This window comes from Aethalodelphis obliquidens, unplaced genomic scaffold (assembly GCF_003676395.1).
Source record: "Aethalodelphis obliquidens isolate GAN/ISIS:26980383/991018 unplaced genomic scaffold, ASM367639v1 scaffold55, whole genome shotgun sequence".
In the NCBI taxonomy this organism is placed as follows: domain Eukaryota; kingdom Metazoa; phylum Chordata; class Mammalia; order Artiodactyla; family Delphinidae; genus Aethalodelphis; species Aethalodelphis obliquidens.
Genome location: NW_020837999.1, coordinates 3,907,408 through 3,926,152, shown reverse-complemented (window position 1 = coordinate 3,926,152; position 18,745 = coordinate 3,907,408). Strand labels below are relative to the sequence as shown.

Sequence of the window (18,745 nt, the reverse complement as noted above, 5' to 3'; positions counted from 1 at the left end):
AGGCAAGAATGAGGATTCTACTCCACTGACATTTGCAAGATTGTGGTGATGACTGAAAAATATGTAAAGCGTCCAGTCCCATGACTGGCAACATAAGGACTCAGTAAGTTGACACTATGATGATAATTATGATGATACTGATGTGTTCAGATACTGTATCCTAGTGTACTCTTGGTGGCTCAGAACACGTCTACTGGATTGTGTTTAATTGTGGTTGTCATCTTCAAAAAGAAATACATTGACAAACTAGATTGCAAGCAGAGAAAGTTAAAGCATAAGGGCCTAGAGATCTGGGAACTATATTGAAGGAACTAAAAATAGTTAATCTAAAGAGTAGTCTGGGCTTCCCTGGTGGCGCAGTGGTTGAGAGTCCGCCTGCTGATGCAGGGGACACGGGTTCGTGCCCCGGTCTGGGAAGATCCCACATGCCGCGGAGCGGCTGGGCCCGCAAGCCATGGCCGCTGAGCCTGTGTGTCCGGAGCCTGTGCTCCGCAGCGGGAGAGGCCACAACAGTGAGAGGCCCATGTACCAAAAAAAAAAAAAAAAAAGAGTAGTCCATATAAAAAGTAAGTACACCCAAATACCAGAAGGGCTATCTCACTGCAAGAGAAATAAACTTGTAGAGTAATGGGAGGAACTGCCAGTGAGGGGGAATTCTCTTGGGGTTGAGTAGATAATGGGAAGCCCATGGATGTTTGCTGGGGAGAAGCCTGGCATGGGCCGTCAGCTTGCTAGGCAAAGACAAGCACAACGGGAGGTGAAGAGTAGTGAACAAAGCGATTTTCTCCACAGTTAAAAAGATGAGCTGTGGGGATCAGGTTGGGAGGTCAGGGCAGAACTGGGGTTTTCTGTGCCTCAGAAAACACAGGTCTCAGCTCCGTTTTCAGTTCCTTCTGGCCTCATAGATTCACTGGCCCTTCATTGCAGCGTGTCTGCTGTACATCCTGTTGATTGTACAAACACACCGCTCTCAACACCCTCTCCGAGCCCCTGAGCCTGTCGGGCAGTATGAGATTCGCCAAAGAATGATCTCTTCCTCCTCCTTTAAGCTTGAGTCTCCCCTCCCCATTTCTCCCAATCAGCCTTAATTAAACTGTTTGAAAGCTACAGCTTGATTTTAATTAGAGCAAAATTGGGAAGATTAGAATGAAATTGGCCAATCATTGTTTACCGGCCGTTGTTTGAGAACACAGCAGGCTGCTAAATTACCTCCATGCCAGGCTTCTTGAATTCTTCCAGTGGGTGGGCCGGGGCACTGGGGCATGGTGGGGAGGGCTGGCCTTCTTTCTCCTCTTGTGCCTCTTGGAGTTGCAGGGGCTGAGATATTTTTACCCAAATGCTCCTGGATCAAAGCCTTTCTGCCTGGGGATTTCTCCCAGCCACAGTGGTAAACGAGGCAAAAGAATTTCCAGGGAAGTATGACAAAGGTGTACAGTGGCCTTTGAACTTGAGCACAGGTCATAGACAAAGACAGAAAATCATTTGTGGCGTGGTGTGGGTTCTCATCAAACTCTACCACTGATCAGCTGAGACTTGGTCCCTTTTTTCAGTTTCTCCGTCTCTTCATTTGTTAACTTCTAGAAGGTTCATAGTTGAGTAGTAATAACTCCACTTCCTCTTTCTTGAGGTCCTTGCATTGATAAAATTGTTGAGCTTGTGTAAGAATTGTGTGCAATTATTTTTTAAAAAACTAAAGGAAAGCTTTACACCAATATAAGAGATTATGGTTTTATTATAATTTCTTTTTACAGCTCAGGTTAATCATGTCTTATTCATTATAGCAGTAAAGACTCTAATAGGCAAGTACATTATAGTAATCTCTGGTTGAGATGGAAATCTCCTGATGATGTGCTGTATCTAGAAATACTGCCTTCTGTACAGGAGCCAAAGCATGATATATCCCTCAGCTCTAAAATTTCCAGCTCAAGAACATGAAACCATCTTAGCTGTGTCACTGAGGTAAACAACTGGCATCGCTCAATGTATATGTTGGCTTTGGCTATTCTCCTTCATGTGAATTTTCTAAGGCAAATATGAGCCCTATGGGCTTCCCTGGTGGCCCAGTGGTTGAGAGTCCGCCTGCTAATGCAGGGGACACTGGTTCGCGCCCCGGTCCGGGAAGATCCCACATGCCGTGGAGCGGCTGGGCCCGTGAGACATGGCCGCTGAGCCTGCGCGTCCGGAGCCTGTGCTCTGCAACGGGAGAGGCCACAACAGTGAGAGGCCCGCGTACCGCAACAAAAAAAAAAAAGAAAAGAAAAGAAAACATGGTACTGTCTTAGCTTGGTGGATGGAGTTCTATGAAGAGAGTACTAGCCCTGGATGCAAGGTATATTGTTAGAAAGATGAAGAAAGAGAAGGTGCCTTTCCTAGAACTCTTTAGGGAAATCAGCAGTCCAAGTCTTAGTGTTTATTGAGACTCCTGCATCAAATTGGCGAGTGAAGCTAGTTGGGAAAAGACAACTCTCCAGGAGAAAGGTGGGCTCTGAGAACAAAGACATTTGTATTTATCTAGTACTGGTTGGTATGGGAGAAATTTGCCAATGGTCATTGGTTGACAGTTTACACAGACAAAGTCAAGTCACAGTAAAAATGACAAGAAACCTATTTTTGTCCTTGGCCTAAGGCCAATCCATCTTTTTGGCTCCAAAGTTCTTAAATATTTTACTTAATGACCTGTCCTGTGTCTCCCTTCATTTTTCAAGGAAAATCATTTTTTTTTCTTACAAGTATGGTTCATATCAAAACAACCTTTTAGAGGATGGTAGCTCAGTCCCTTTCAGCACTAAAGGTTGGAGGAGGGTACCTCCAAAACACAGGTTGTTGGAAATACATCAGAAGACTAGAGAAGGGCAACATTCCCGACCACAACAGTCCACTCCTTCTGCCATTGTGTTTAAAGTGGGGCCTGGAGCTGGGCATCCTGGGCTCAGTGGTGGCCTTACGACTTCTCCCCAGCCTCTCAGGTAGTACCAGAACCTCTTCTAGAACAGCTGCCTGAGTAAGCAGGTGATGTACTGGTTTTCTCTGCTGGAGACAGCATTGAATCCTTCCCTGGTAAACTAGGCTGGATTCTAACTCAAGGGGAACAAATGAGCTCTGAGCACTCAGGGGCATGCCGACACTGGGACAGGATGGTGCAAACCTGCAGGGGTGCCACAGTGGAGCATGGTGGGTCAAGCTGCATACTCAGGATACAGGAAATGTGATTTTTCCAAATGGCAACCATGTTGGTGGTCTCGGAAATGGGCCGAAATGTGCTTCCCACACAGAGAGGGAAAGACGTGTCTATTGGAAAGTTGGTAAAAATAATCTGGCTGTAAGCACAAGGTCTCAGTGCAACTACCCATACTGTAGGTTGCAGTGTTCATTACTACTAGCTTTCAGCCTCACTGAGGTATAGTTTTGTTTTTTAACTATGGATTTTTATTTTTTTAATTTTTAAAAATTTTTAATGGAGTACAGTTGATTCATAATGTTATATGTTAGTTTCAGGTGTACAGCAAAGTGAATCAGTTATACATATACATAGATTCACTCTTTTTTAGATTCTTTTCCCATATAGGCCATTACAGAGTACTGAGTAGAGTTCCCTGTGCTATACAGTAGGTCCTTATTAGTTATCTATTATATATATAGTAGTGTGTATGTGTCAATTCCAATCTTCCAGTTTATCCCTCTCCCCACTGCCCCTTGGTAACCATAAGTTTGTTTTCTACATCTGTAACTCTATTTCTGATTAAATTATGGATTTTTAAAGAAATACTCTCCTCCTTAAGGTTTCATAGGGAGGGAAGCTTCATGGGTCATGACTCTTCAAGGGGGCTGGGTCAACGTTCTCAGTTTACAAGCCCGAAAAGTGGTTCTTCAGCATGTGGCTGCTGGAAACCGCACCTGGATGGAAGCCCCCGGCTGCGCTCTTTCTGTCTTTCTTGGCTCTCAGTGGCAGTTTTTGTTGACCTCGTGTATGGTGGAGGAACGCAGTGCTGCAGGGGGTTTGGTGACCTTAGAGTCAGTAGCTGCTACGTGGAGGCGTTCCTTTTCATTTGCATCTTTCAAATTGGGAACACCTTGTAGCCATTTAGTATTCTAATCGGAGACCCTTTTGCTTCAGATCCAGAGCTGGCCTGGCCCCCAAGCCCTGCTGAAGCTCCCGTTGCCTGAGGCTTGGCGTGGGGCTTGGTTCCGCCTTCCTGTCACAGGCCCCTTTGGATTCCGGAAAATCCCTAAACTCACGTGCAACCAGAAGCATCCTGTATTGGCAACCGGACTGTTAGTGTTTAGCAGTCTGGGACAGAGATAACTACGATCACTTCAGAATACAGATAGAGATTTTTTGTTCCGTATACAATATTCTCGGTGGCGGTGTGTCCGCTCGCTCCTAATAACACACTGGATTTTACCCTCCAATCGGGATTGTACCTTTCCTAAACTTTGTTCTGATTATTAATAATTTTATGGGTATGTTAATCCTTTGACAAAAATATTTGCGATTCACTCTAGGCTAATCTAAAATGCAATAGAAAGTGGCCTAAACGTCTGTTAATTGTAGCCCTTAACTGAAGCAACGTTTTGAAGTGCTTCAGTTAACGGCAGGCAGGGTCCACATTGGAGAGCTCTGGTCACCCTTGGTTTAACCTGTGAGCTCTTTATGTAGTCACCTCTGTTGCTTTAAGGGCCCTTTCCATATGGCCTTCCCTAGTGCTTAAAATGTTTGCTTTCTCATACTGTTGACTGTGAAACAAACACAGTGGGAGAAGATTTTAGGAGAAATGGCTAAATTGAAATGAAAATTTACTTGATGTCTTAATTGAAACAAAGATGATGGCTTAATTGAAGTAGCATGTGTTAATATAATTGTTATATAGAAAACATCCTTTTCCTAGGGGAAAAAAGAGCCTTGATTATTTTATTATGGAAAAAAAAACTACTAAATGAAAAATCGGAAATGAACATTTATTATTTGAATAGCTCAGGCTGCCTTCCAGTATTGCCTTCTGAGGTTTTCAGTTGCTGGAAAGAACCAGGTTAATAAGTTCTCTAAGCACATTTTTTTTTTTTTTACCACTCTGGCTCAAACTCCATTCACAGATGTTTCCTCCATTATTTTGATTCAGTGAAGGGCCCCAAAGGGCAGGCAGGAAACGGAGTGAAGTAGAAGAGAAAACCACTGGGTGCCCTCAGAGCCTGAACCTTCCTGCAGCCAGCTGAGGCCTTATGCCTAATTCTGAGTCGACACCCCACCAGTTTATGGAAGCGACTTTTGTTTATTTGTTTTGGGAGGGTGTACTTCTCCACTGAAATTCTCCTACCCCCTCACTTACACACACACACACACACACACACACTCACTCTCTCTCTCTTCCACTCACAAACTCGTGATTGCCCCTTTGACTTTCACGGGGGAGGTGGTATAACACGTTGGTAAATACTGTGGATCCTGGGACCAGACAGCCTGTGTTTCAGTCCTGACTCTGCCACCTACCAGGTGTTACCTACTCGGCAAATTATTTGTGCCTCGATTTCCTTGTCTGTAAAATGAGGATAATTATATTTTACCTCTTATAGGGGTGTTTTGAATATTATATTGGTTAATACTTGCAAGATACTTGGAATGCCTGGCACATGCTAAGAATTCATTAAATGTTAACCATTACTTTTTATTACTGGCTCATAAAAACCTTCCTAAGACAGTATCATTCATTTTCTAAGTCATTTGTTATTCTGTGTTACGATTTTCAGAGCAGCCCTAGGAGCTGGAATCAGGCCTTTATCTCTGATTCCTTGCATGGTACCCTGTGTATGGAGTTGATTTTTTTTCTAGGTCTTAATTTCTCCTCCTGCAAATGGGTATATTGAAACTACCTTCATCCAAAAAAGGTTTTGCTTTGGTGTGTATGTTGCACTACATTTTCGATATACAGTACATTCCTGTTTTGTGTAGATAATTAAAGGAATTAAGTGTTCTGGGTAATGAAAATATCTTTGTTGAAAGATAGTAAACTTTTAAAAAGCATTAGAATGAAATAAAATACACTTAATCGAATATACACAAAGGAAAATAGTGTTATAGAAACAGCAGTATGGTATTGACCTGGGTTTTGGTCATAGCTCGGCCACTTGCTGTGTGACTTTTTGCAAGTTATTTTCTTAACTTCTCCGGGTCTCATTGTTACTATTGTCACCATCGTCATAGTTATTGTTAATAGCACTGGGATAGGGTTAGGACACTAGATTTTGTTCTGGTTCTAGTGCCAAATGGTTATATTGTTTTAGGCAAACCACTTCCCTCTTTGTTTCCTGATTTTCTTATAATGTAAGAGGAATGGAACAGATGTTCTCACCTGCTCTGCATGCTGGCATGTGGTGGTGCTACAGATGGATGATAGGAGTGTCCATATATTGATTCCCTCAGCCCTTGGGGTGACTGGGCAGGGTCTGGGGTAGCAGGACTCCCTGTGCTTGTCTCCTCAGGCCCGAGAAGCCTCATTCATTGATCCCAATGCATCACATACAGAGAATTTTCAATGTACGTGATAACATGAAAGAGGCTGGCAAATAGTATTCAAATGTTTCTTCTAATTCTAATAGCCCAAATTTCCCTCTTGGTAATTTTGTGACATCAGGCAAAATACCTAGCTTTCTGAGCTTCAGTATATTCATTCACTTGAGTAAGATACACTCAAAACTTTTGTTGGGTTTGGATAAAATATGTGATACAATCAAATATGTCAAGTCTGATGTTGGACAAAGGGAGATGAAGACTAAGGAAAAGTACAGAACTCCAAGATTGTTACCTCTTTGGGGCTCTTTAACACTATGAGTGTGGCAGAGATTGTTGTTAGACCTAGTATAGGGGATTGGAGCTGTTGATGTTTAACATTGGGTGTAAAGCACAGCAGAGTCTGAATGGGCGCTCCATACTCGCGGCACTTTGGCACGTGGACTGTCATTGGAAGTTGTCCATGTCCACTGAAGACAGTGGAAGGGGATTCAGACTCAGTTTACCAAAGCATAAGAAAATACCTTCAGTGCCTTGATTTATATATAAAAAATGCACAAAATATGCCCGTAAGTTACATTTTTATAAATCAAATCTAATTTTCTCATTGATATGTATACACACTTAGAATGCTTTACTTTTATTTCACATCAATCACTAATTGGTTGTTGCTTCTATGTATTCTCATCACTAACTTTTTAAATCTAGTTTCAATAATTTGCAAACAACTAAATGATTCGGAGAGCTGTGACATGAAATAATGGTTGTTTATTTTATTTTATTTTATTTATTTATTTTTGTGTGTGTGCTACGCGGGCCTCTCACTGTTGTGGCCTCTCCCGTTGCGGAGCACAGGCTCCGGACGCGCAGGCTCAGCGGCCATGGCTCACGGGCCCAGCCGCTCCGCGGCATGTGGGATCTTCCCAGACCAGGGCACAAACCCATGTCCCCTGCATAGGCAGGTGGACTCTCAACCACTGCACCACCAGGGAAGCCTGGTTGTTTATTTTAAATAGATAAAATAAATGAGAGACTCAATCATTCAACAAAAATCTATTGAATATCTACTATTGTTCTGTTTTACAACATCTAGCATTGTTCTGTTGCTGTTGAATAAGACAGAAAGAATCAATCCTGACCTCATAGTATTTATGTTCTAATGGAAGAGAAAGAGAATTAAAAATATATATTATGTCAGGTAGTATAAGTGCTAAAAAGATATGTAAAGCAGGGCATGGGGAAGCAGAGGTAGGTGTGCTCTTTTGGATGGGATGGTCAGGGAAAAAGCTTCTCGTAGGAGATACTGTTCAGCAGTCCTGAATGAAGTGCACTAAGCAAGTAATGTGAGAACCAATTTTTATTTATTAGATTTAATTAAATCTAGTGGGATTCACCTCTTTGGTAAAGTGGCCTTTCCTTTCAGTGAGGAGCTATCACCATTGTAAGAAACTGTGGAAAATGGAAGAATACCTGCCTTTTTCACCCCCTAACAAACTAAGTGATATGATAGAAATTCTTTGTTACTTAATGAAGTCTAGGTGTGTCCTACAAGAAAGCAGGGAGAGTGGGTTTGGTGCCAGAAACAAACACCATCACCAAGATTCATGTCAAGGAGCTTACTGCCTATGTTTTCTTCTAGGAGATTTATAGTATCAGGTCTTAAGTTCAAGTCTTTAATCCATTTTGAGTTGATTTTTTATATGATGTAATATAGGTGTCCTGTTAAATTCTTTAGCATGTGGTTATCCAGTTTTCCCATTATCATTCCAGTTATGTCAAAGGAGACTATCCATTCCCCATTGAATATTCTTGGCTTCTTTGTCATAAAATAATTGACCATATATGTGTGGGTTTATTTCTGGGCTCTTTTGTTCCTTTGACCAATGTGTCTGTTTTATGTCAATATTATACTGTTTGGATTACTATAGCTTTGTAGTATAATTTGAAGCAAGAAGTATGATACTTCCAGCTTTGTTCTTCTTTCTCAGGATTGCTGTGGCTATTTATAGTATTTTGTGGTTCCATACTAATTTTAGGATTGTTTTTTCTATTTTGTAAGAAATGCCATTGGAATCTTTATAGGGATTGCAATGAATCTGTAGGTTGCTTTGGGTCATATGGACATTTTAACAATACTAATTTTTCCAGTCCATGAGCATGGAATATTTTTCCATTTATTTGTGTCTTTTTAATTTCTTTCATCAGTGACTTACAGTTTTCAGTGTACAAGTCTTTCACCTCCTTGGTTAAATTTATTCCTAGGTATTTTATTCTTTTTGATGCAGTTGTAAATGGGATTGTTTCCTTAATTTCTCTTTCTGATATTTCACTATTAGTTTATAGAAATGCAACAGATTTTTGTATATTTATTTTGTATCCTTCATCTTTACTGAATTTGTTTATTAGTTCGAACAGTTTTTGGTGGAGTCTTTAGGGTTTTCTATATATAATATTATGCCATCTGCAAATAGGGACAATTTTACTTATTCCTTTCCTATTTGGATGACTTTTATTTCTTGCCTAATTGCTCTGGCTAGTATTTCCAGTACTATATTGGATAAAAGTGGTGCTAATGGGCAATGTTGTCTTATTTCTGATCTTAGAGAAAAAGCTTTCAGCTTCTCACCATTAAGTATGATATTATCTGTGGACTTGTCATTTATGGCCTTTATTATGTTGAGGTATGTTCACTGTATACCCACTTTCTTGAGAGTTTTTTATCATAAATGGATATTGAACTTTGTCAAATGCTTTTTCTACATCTATTGAGATGATCATATGATTTTTATCCTTTGTTTTGTTAATGTGGTGTATCACATTGATTGATTTGATGTTGAGCCATCCTTGCATCCCTGGAGTAAATCCCACTTGATCAAGGTGTATATCCTTTTATTGTACTGTTGAATTCAGTTTGCTAATATTTTGTTGAGGATTTTTGCATCTATGTTTATCAGGGATATTGGCCTGTAATCTTATTTTCTTATAATGTCCTTGTCTGATTTTGGTATAAGGGTATGGGTGGCTTCATAAAATGAGTATGAAAGTTTCCCTCCTCTTCTATTTTTTGGAAGAGCTTGAGAAAGATTGGTATTAATTCTTCTTGAAATGTTTGGTAGAATTTGCCATTGAAGCCATCTGATCCTGGACTTTTGTTTGTTGGGAGGTTTTTGATGATTAATTCAATCTCTTTACTAGTAATTAGACTGTTAAGATTTTCTATTTCTTCATGATTCAGTCTTGGTAGGTTTTATATATATATATATATATATATATATATATATATATATATTTCTAGAAATGTATCCATTCTCTCTAGGTTGTCCAATTTTGTGTATAATTGTTCATAGTAGTCTCTTATGATCCTTTGTGTGATATCAGTTGTAATGTCTCTTCTTTCATTTCTAATTTTATTTGAGTCTTCTTTCCTTTTTTTCTTGCTTAGTCTAACTAACAATTTGCCTGTTTTTTTTTAAACCTTTCAAAAAACAGCCTTTAGTTCCATTGGTCTTTTCTATTGTCTTTTTAGTGTCTATGTCATTTATTTTCACTCTGATCTTTGTTATTTTTTTCCTTCTACTAACTTTGGGCTTAGTTTGTTCTTCTTTTCTAGTTCCTTGAGGTGTAAAGTTAGGTTGTTTATTTAAGATCTTTATTTTTTCTTAATGTAGGCATTTATAGCTATAATCTTCCCTCTTAGAACTGCTTTTACTACACCCCACAGGTTTTTGTATTTGTGTTTCCATTTTCATTTGTCTCTAAATATTTTTTGATATCTCCTTTGACCCATTGGTTGTTCAGGAGCATGTCGTTTAATCTCCATGTATTTGTGAATTTTCCCATTTTCTTCTTGTAATTGATTTCTAGTTTCATACCATTGTGGTCAGAAAAGATGTGTGATATGATTTTAGTCTTCTTAAATTTATTAAGATTTGTTCTGTGGTCTAACATGTGATCTATCCTGGAGAATGTTCCATGTGCCTTTGAGAAGTGTATTCTGCTGCTGGATGGGATGTTCTATAAATATCTGTTATGTCCATCTGGTGTAACATATAGTCCATCTGGTCTAACATATAGTTTAAGTCTAATGTTTCTTTGCTGATTTCTGTCTGGATGATCTATCCATTGTTGAAAGTGGGGTATTGAAGTTGCCTTCTGTTATTCTATTTTATTTTTTTTTGGCGGTACACGGGCCTCTCACCGCTGTGGCCTCTCCTGTTGCGGAGCACAGGCTCCGGACGCACAGGCTCAGCGGCCATGGCCCACGGGCCCAGCCGCTCCACAGCACGTGGGATCCTCCCAGACTGGGGCACGAACCCGCGTCCCCTGCATCGGCAGGCGGACTCCCAACCACTGCGCCACCAGGGAAGCCCTGCCTTCTGTTATTGTATCACTGTCTATTTCCCTCTTCAGATCTGTTAATATTTGCTTTACATATTTCAGTGCTCCTATGTTGGGTGCATAAATATTTATAAATGTTATATTTTCTTGATGAATTGATCCCTTTATCATTATATAATGACCTTTGGCTTTACATCTACTTTGTCTGAAGTAAGCTACCTCAGCTTTCTTTTGGTTTCCATTTGCATGGGATATCTTTTTCCATCCCTTCACTTTCAGTGTATGTGTTCCTAAAGCTGAAGTGAGTCTTGTATACAGAACATGGTTGGATCTTGTGGTTTTTTGTTTGTTTGTTTGTTTAATAAGCTGCTCTATGTCTTTGATTGGCCATCCAGCCAATAAGAAGTGAGTTCAAGCAACTGTTCTTTATGCTGCAGTGGGATTTGGGATAGAAAATATTTTGACAAATACCCTGTACTTTAAAGTTTAGCATTTCCTCCACAAAGGAAATAAAAGATAATGCATTATTATGAACTACCTGCTTAGATAAATAAAGCCACACAGTGGGAATTTTAATTTGTCAGAACCCTGAATTATTAGTTATCCCTTTTCCTTTGTTTCCCTGGTAATGTTTGGCACATGCCCCCGCTCTCTGTCTTAGTTTCTAGAATTAGATAGGGGAGTTCTGTAGCCTCAAATGGGCATGGATTTTTATTTATTTATTTTGAATTATTTTATTTTTTTCTGTGGACTTGTCATTTGTACTTCATGGATTTTGGGGGAAGTTTAGACCAAGGTTTAGCCCTGTCATGAAGAGCAGAGTTGGGATGGGTGAGAAAGTTGAGAAGACTACATTTTGTGGTTTTCTAAGGCAGTGGAGCTGATCCTTACTAGTATAATTTGGGAGGCAATGGAAAACCCCTTTTTTACTAGTGGATATGATCATTTAAATCTCACCCTTTAAAATACAAATATTTCAGTGAGGAGTAAAGCGTGAAGATTAAAATTCCGGATGGAACTAGAAGGGAACTTTGCCATCTTCTAGAATAGAGCTTCTCAAAATGTACATCCTCTTAGTTCCTTTCAGGATGTCCATGCTGACATTTGCAATAAAGGTGCAAAAGCAATGGTGAATGAAACTGCTGGCATCTTAACTTAAATAAGGGCAGTCTCACCAAAGGACACTAGTAGTCAGGTATTCATCATTACGTACCTAAACATACACACACATACATGTATGCTTAACTTCATGAATGTCCTTGAAGCAGTAAAATTTATTAATTTTATTGGATCTTGACCCATGAGTACATGTCTTTTTTAATATTCTGTAAGATGAGATGAAACGTACATATAAAGCATGTTTGAGGTTACTGAAGAATGATGATCTCAGAGAAAAATACATTTGTGATTGAGTTGTGAGTTGAACTAGCCACTTTTTTCATGGGACTGAATTTTTCTTGAAAGAACAACCAACAATCTATGGTTATTCAGATTTTAGTGTTTGGCAGACATTTTCTCAAAAAAACAAAAAAAGAATGAAGCAAGCCTGCCTCTTCGAGGAAAGTAACTGACAGTACTTGTTACCAATGATAAAATTTAAGCTTTCAAATGAAAATTGAAATTTTGGAAAACTTGTATTTGTCATCGTGAGCTTGACAGCTTTCCAATATTTAAAGACTTTTTTCTTGAGATTTGTGGTGATATTAACAAATATGATGTTTTGATATTATATAATAAAAAGTGTCAAAATGTGGAAGATCTGAATAACTCAGTGGTCCCATATTTTCCAGAGGGATGACCAATACATGATGTTACACAATCATAAAGAGTAAAAAGATCCATTCAAAGTACAATATAGAATGCTGGATTTTAATGTAACTGAGTATGAAAAGCTTATTGATAACGGTTTCAGATTCCACACTGTAATTAACCTTTAAGAAAGTACATTTGTTGAGTTTCGTGTGGTACCGAAGAAGAATATCCACAATTATCACAACAGATTGAACTTAGAAGAAAATATGAGAATGCAGCTCTCTCCTGCTAAGCCAGAAACTCGAGAGATTTGCCAAAAGGCAAAGCAATGCCATTCTTCTTACTAAATCTGTTTTGTTCCAGAACATACAGTGACTGTCACACAAATATGTTATTTATGTTATATATGATGGATTTATTTCTATTATCTTTAAATGAAATAATAGATAACTAAATTTAAATTTTCTCAGTTTTAATTTCTAAAGGGGTAATTATCATTAGACAGAAGCCACCTAAATACAGGGACTTGATCATGTTTAAGAGTGTGATCGGGTCCTGAGACCAAAAAGTTTGAGAACTGTTGTTCTAAACCCACCTCCTGACTTTCAAAATGGGTAACAGAGGCCATGAGGTGACTCATCCACTGAGTTGCAGTTGTGACTAGATCTTATTTCAGCAAACCACTTCCAATATTTTCGTTGTTTGTTTTTCCCCATTACACTACTACCATGACTGCCTTCAGGTGAATAAGCCACTCTCCAATGGGAGCGTGTACTAATGGAGGTCAGCTGAGGTAGGGCTTTCTTACCGACTGGGAATCAGAGACCAGAGGGCCTCTTTCAGGCAGTGGTCCCTCCATCTGCAGAGATGTATGCTGACAGGAGATGAGGGGGTGCAAGTGGAGGAAGAACATTACCTGCTTCCGATTTTATGCCTCTTGTTCCAAAATACAGTGAGCTTTTCCTTGTCCCTCGACTTTTCCTCCAGGGAGTTTGCACGTTGGAAAGTGAACAGCCTGGCTCTAGAAAGGAAGGACTTCTTTAGTTTGCCATTGCCTCTTGCCCCAGAGTTTATCCGGAACATCCGCCTCCTCGGAAGGAGACCCAACCTGCAACAGGTCACCGAAAACCTGATCAAAAAGTACGGCACTCACTTCTTACTTTCTGCCACCCTCGGAGGTAAGCAATACCACGATCCTACACTCATTGGTTGCCAGCTCATCGAAAATAGCTTTAAGACCCCTTGACTATAGCTTCAAACTCTTCCTGGGTCTTTTATTCTTCCTGGCCTATTATTGACTGGGAAACGTTTTCTTTCTGGTGCATTTGTCAACAGTGTAATCTCTTGACATCCAAATTCACCCCAGAACATTGCTTATAAGCATCCTCCTGGGGAGGGGATGTGGGGTAAGGAGGTTGGGGGACAGACAGACTCCTACTAAGCACTTGCCAGAAGTGCTCCCACTTTTCTTTTGACTGAGCCATCTAACCCCGAGGTTTCTCCATATCTTAATATTGGCTGTGGCTACAATAGTGAGACCCGTAGGCAAAGAAGTAAATGTCCACTGAGTCCCTGACCTCTCTGCTTCCACTCTGTAGAGATTGGTAACCAGCCAAACCAATTAGAATGACTCTGGGCTGGATGGAGGCAAAGGTGGAAGGGGACCTATGGCTAGGGGATGGCGCAACCTATGGCTAGGACCCAGCGCAGAACTGAGAGCTGGGAATAGGCAGCATTCTCTCTGCCCTGGAAAGGAGAAAGCAGGATTTATTATAACATTTAGCTCACTGTCTGATGGACAAAAGGAACTCTCCAAGGGTTCAGGCCAGCTGCCGGCATGTGGTAGGCGCTGAGTGTTTGATGGGGAAAAGGGAGGTTGAGCTTCAAGGCTTTTGCCCTTTGTTAGGGAGCAGAAATAGCCACGGTGACTTCTTATAAACAACTTGAGACGGAGAATTTTATCTTCCCCATGGAGGTAGATTGCCTGAGATAGAGATCAATAGAGGATGTTAACTGGATAAGCCGGAGGGGCGGGGGAATGAGCTTTGGGAGATTACGGAAGCAGGGAGGAGGCAGAGGGCCTCCCAGGCAGTGGTGCCCTTATCCCGTGGCGCAGTCTGATGACATTGTTCTGAACATGGCATGGATGAGAAGAGTCCGTCAGCAGGGGCCGTGGCCTCCCTCTTAGCTCGGTCTCCCCTGGCGAAGGGTTTCACATTCTTATTGGTAGGGGATTAGGGAGCTGAAGGCCTCACCAGTGCACCCATGTTGTTTGCTGTAGGAGAAGAGTCCCTGACCATTTTTGTGGACAAGCGGAAGCTGAGCCGAAAGTCAGAGGTGGCAGGAATTGCCCCTATAGTCGGGGGCGGTGGGAACAGCTCTGCTGTGTCCCTGGAGATCCTGCACCAGCTGGCAGCCTCCTACTTCATCGACAGAGAGAGCACCCTGCGACGGCTGCACCATATCCAGATAGCCACAGGGGCCATCAAGGTAAGGGCCTGAGAGGTCCTGGGGGAGGGAGGGCAGACAGGCAGAGAAAGCAGAGGGAGGCCTGGGTGTTAACTGGCTCCAAGTGAGCCAGGCCTGACTGATGGAAGTGGGAAAGCAGCTTTCTGATGTGGGCACAACCCTAAACCAGCCCTAAAACATGGTCTGTGTCTTCCTTCTGCAGCAAATAGTCACGTGGCTTCTACCCTAAGGCAGGCTCCAGCCGAGAGACTGTGGTGAAAGGTAGACAAGGGCCCTGCTCTCCAGAGGTTACATTCTGGTGGGGGATGAAGATAATACACAAGTAAAAAATCAGCCCAGTAATTCCACATAATGATATAAGGAAAAGACCGAGTCGTAGGTACAGATTTCCTGAGGTAAGAGAGGGGAACAGTGAGTATTAGCCAGATTGGTCGAGGGAGGGCACTTTGGGTTTAGACTTCGAGGCTGAGATCTGAATCCTTAGAAGTCAGCTGTGTGTAGATCCGAGGGAAGGGTGTTCAGGCAGGGGGAACAGTAAGTGCTAAGGCCCTGAGGCAGGAACCAGCGTGGTGCCTTGGTGAAACACAGAGAAGACTGCTGTGACTGCAGTGAGATGAACAAGAAGGATGCTGGTCCAAGATGGAATTCAGAGGTAGGCTGGAGCCAGATCACGTGGCTGTGAGAAAGTGCAATAGAAAACAAGCAGAGGGGTGATAGGATTTCATGTATGGTTGAAAAAGCTCAAGAGTTACTGTCACTTTAATAACTATAACTTTCATCCCATGTTCTCTACTGACATCTAGAAGATTTCTAGGACAGTTCATGTTGTTTGAGGGAAGACTAGTGAAGATACTTGAGAACACTGGATATTCTACTTCTAAATATAAAGTTAGGATGCAGAGGAGGTTCCGTCTTGTCTCACATCCTGCTTTCATCCCATCCAAGACTCACAAGGAAGTTTTATCATTCTTTCATTCGTTCAATAAGTATTTAATTTATTTTATTTCATTTTATATTGGAGTATAGCTGATTCACAACATTGTGTTAATTTCAGGTGTGCAGCAAAGTTATACATATTCACATATCTATTCCTTTTCAGATTCTTTTCCCATACAGTTTATTACAGAGTACTGAGTATAGTTCCCTGTGCTCTACAGTAGGTCCTTGTTGATTATTTGTTTTACATATAGTAGTGTGCCAATCCCAACCTTATTGAACACCTGTACGTGTCAGGGACTGTTCTGGATACTGAGAATCCAAGAGTGAACAAAACATATGAAGTCCCTGCCCTCGCGAAGCTGAAATTCTAGTGGTGGAGACATAATTAAATACATGAACAGTGTCAGGTGGGCTTAATGGTGTAAAGACATGAAGTCAGGGAAGGAGATAGAGGGTGATGGGGACATGGTACTTTAGGGAAGACCAGACAGAGATCTGAATGAAGCAAGGGAGTGAGTCACATGTATATCTTGAGTGAGTGCATTCTAGACAGAGCTGGGAGTGAGGGCAACTGCCCTGAAGTGGGAGTGTGCTTGGTAGGATCCAGGAGCACCGGTAGTGTAGCTGGAAGGAGTCAAAAGGGAGGTAAGGTGGCAGATGAGGCTCCAGTGGTCACAGGGCCTGGATCATGAGGGTATTACCGATCAGGGAAGAGAGGAGAAAGAGGGATCCTGGAGACCAGTGCAGTCATTACTGCACTGGTCAAGGTGAGAAACAGTGGTGGCTTGGACAAAGCTGGTGCTATACAGGTGGTGAGAAATTCACAGGTCCAGGTTTTGATGGTAGAGCCTATTGAGTGTTAGCTAAGAAATTGGAAGAAAGGAGTCAAGATTAACCGTGAGATTTTTTGGCCTGAGCAACCTGATGAACAGTGATTTCATTAACTGAGGATAACACTAGGGGGAGATGCAGATCTGAAAGAAATAAATCAAGAGTTCAGTTTTAGACATATCGTATTTGACATTCCTATTAGATGTCTAACTAAAGATATCTGACAGACAGTTGGTTATCAACACCAGGATTTAAAGAGAAATGTCATGATTGGAGATATAAGTTTGGCTTACAAATATATCCACATATGTAGTTGGTATTTAAAACTTTGGGAAAGGAGGAGATGAGATCACTCGAGGACTGAATGCAGCTAATCAAGTGGCCCCAGGGCTTTGAGTTGTGAAGCACATCAATTTTCAGAAATGGGCCAAACGAGGAGGATTCAACAAAGGAGGCTGAGACAGAGAGCATAAAGGTATGAAGAGAACCAAAGCTGGATCACAAAGCCATGTGAAGAAAGTGATTCACAAAAGAAGGAGCAGGCAACTGTTGAGCAGTCAGATTGAGAACTGACCTTCAACTTGGCATCATGGAGGTAACTGGTAACCTAGATAGGAGTAGCTTCAGTGGCATGAAGGGTATAAAAGGCTGAGTGGAGAAGGTTCAAGAGAGAGAACAAAGTGAGGAATCAGAATAGTAGAGACAGTTCTTTAAAGGTCTTGCTGTAAAGGCTAATAGAAAAAATAGGTGATAGCTGGAGACTGATGGGGGATCAAGGGAGCTTGTGTTTTTGTTTTTAAAATGGGAGATATTCCAGAATATTGGTATGTTGATTAAAATGACTCAGTAGAGAGGGGGAAAGTGATGGTGCAGAGAGACAGGAGATAATTGCAGAAGCAATCGAGGTGGTGAGAGAGGTTGCTATTCCAGGCACAAGTGGAGCAGCAGGTCTCACACAGGACCATGAACACTTCATGCTTTGGAGGCGGAGGCTGTACAGAGCTCACAGCTCACACGTGCAGTGGGATGGCAGATGTGGCAATGGGACGATGCGGATGTTCTCTTCTGATTTATTCCGTTTCCTTGATGAAACAAGCAAAGTCCATGGCTAAATGAAAGAAGGAATTGTTGAGAAAAGAATGTACGAAATGGTCATTCAGAGCGTTAAGGTCATCAACTGACGAGATGACTAGATAAATGGACCGGATTGTTGGGTGTCACCAAGGACTGACTCATTTGAGACTCATGGTCGTAATTACAACATGAGGCCTGTCAGCGGCGTTGTGAGTTTTATCAGCTACATTCAGCACGTCTTGTTCAGACAGGCATGGGAGAGATGGAGAGCTGGATTTAACCAAGGGATGTGTGTGTGTGTGTGTGTGTGTGTGTGTACAAGATGAAAGAAAAAATAGGCAAGGGAGTTGAGAGTATATAGAAAGGAGTGATTACAGTGGTGGATCAAGGGGTCTGAGACCATTATAGGATGATAGAAAGTGAAAAGTTGGCCAGGTCAAAAGATTGGGAGTCTCAGTAGATTTGATGACTTGTTATAGGGAAGAGACTAGAGTAGGTACAAGTGTGTAATGCTTTATATTGCTATTACAGAGGGTCAGGTTCTGGGGCACGGCCATGGGCGTGGGAGCCTAAGATGGGGTTGGATAGAGGACAAGATAAGGAGGTGAGGAGGCCAGGGGACTGGGAGGCTGGGTATTAAGGGATCACCTATATGGATGCTGACGTCAGCAGGAATGATACAGACCCGGGTGGTGGTAAGAAAGAGGGTGGTGAGCAAGGTAAATACTGAAAATCCTCAATGAGGGAGGGGGAGTGACAAGAAAAATAGACGGCAACACAGAGGAGTGGTGGGTGATTGTCTTCACGTTTAGAGAGGAAGGAGGACCGGTGTTCAGGATA

The 18,745-nt window shown here is 41.5% G+C and overlaps 1 protein-coding gene across 1 annotated transcript in view; it reads left to right on the top strand.

Annotated features, from left to right (window-relative positions):
* BRINP2 (BMP/retinoic acid inducible neural specific 2) overlaps nucleotides 1-18,745 on the top strand; it is a 116,860-nt gene that overhangs the window by 80,866 nt on the left and 17,249 nt on the right. Inside the window, exons 3-4 of the mRNA XM_027086236.1 lie at nucleotides 13,580-13,770; nucleotides 14,874-15,082. Coding sequence (XP_026942037.1) covers nucleotides 13,580-13,770; nucleotides 14,874-15,082 — 400 coding nt within the window. The remainder of the gene's footprint in view (nucleotides 1-13,579; nucleotides 13,771-14,873; nucleotides 15,083-18,745) is intronic.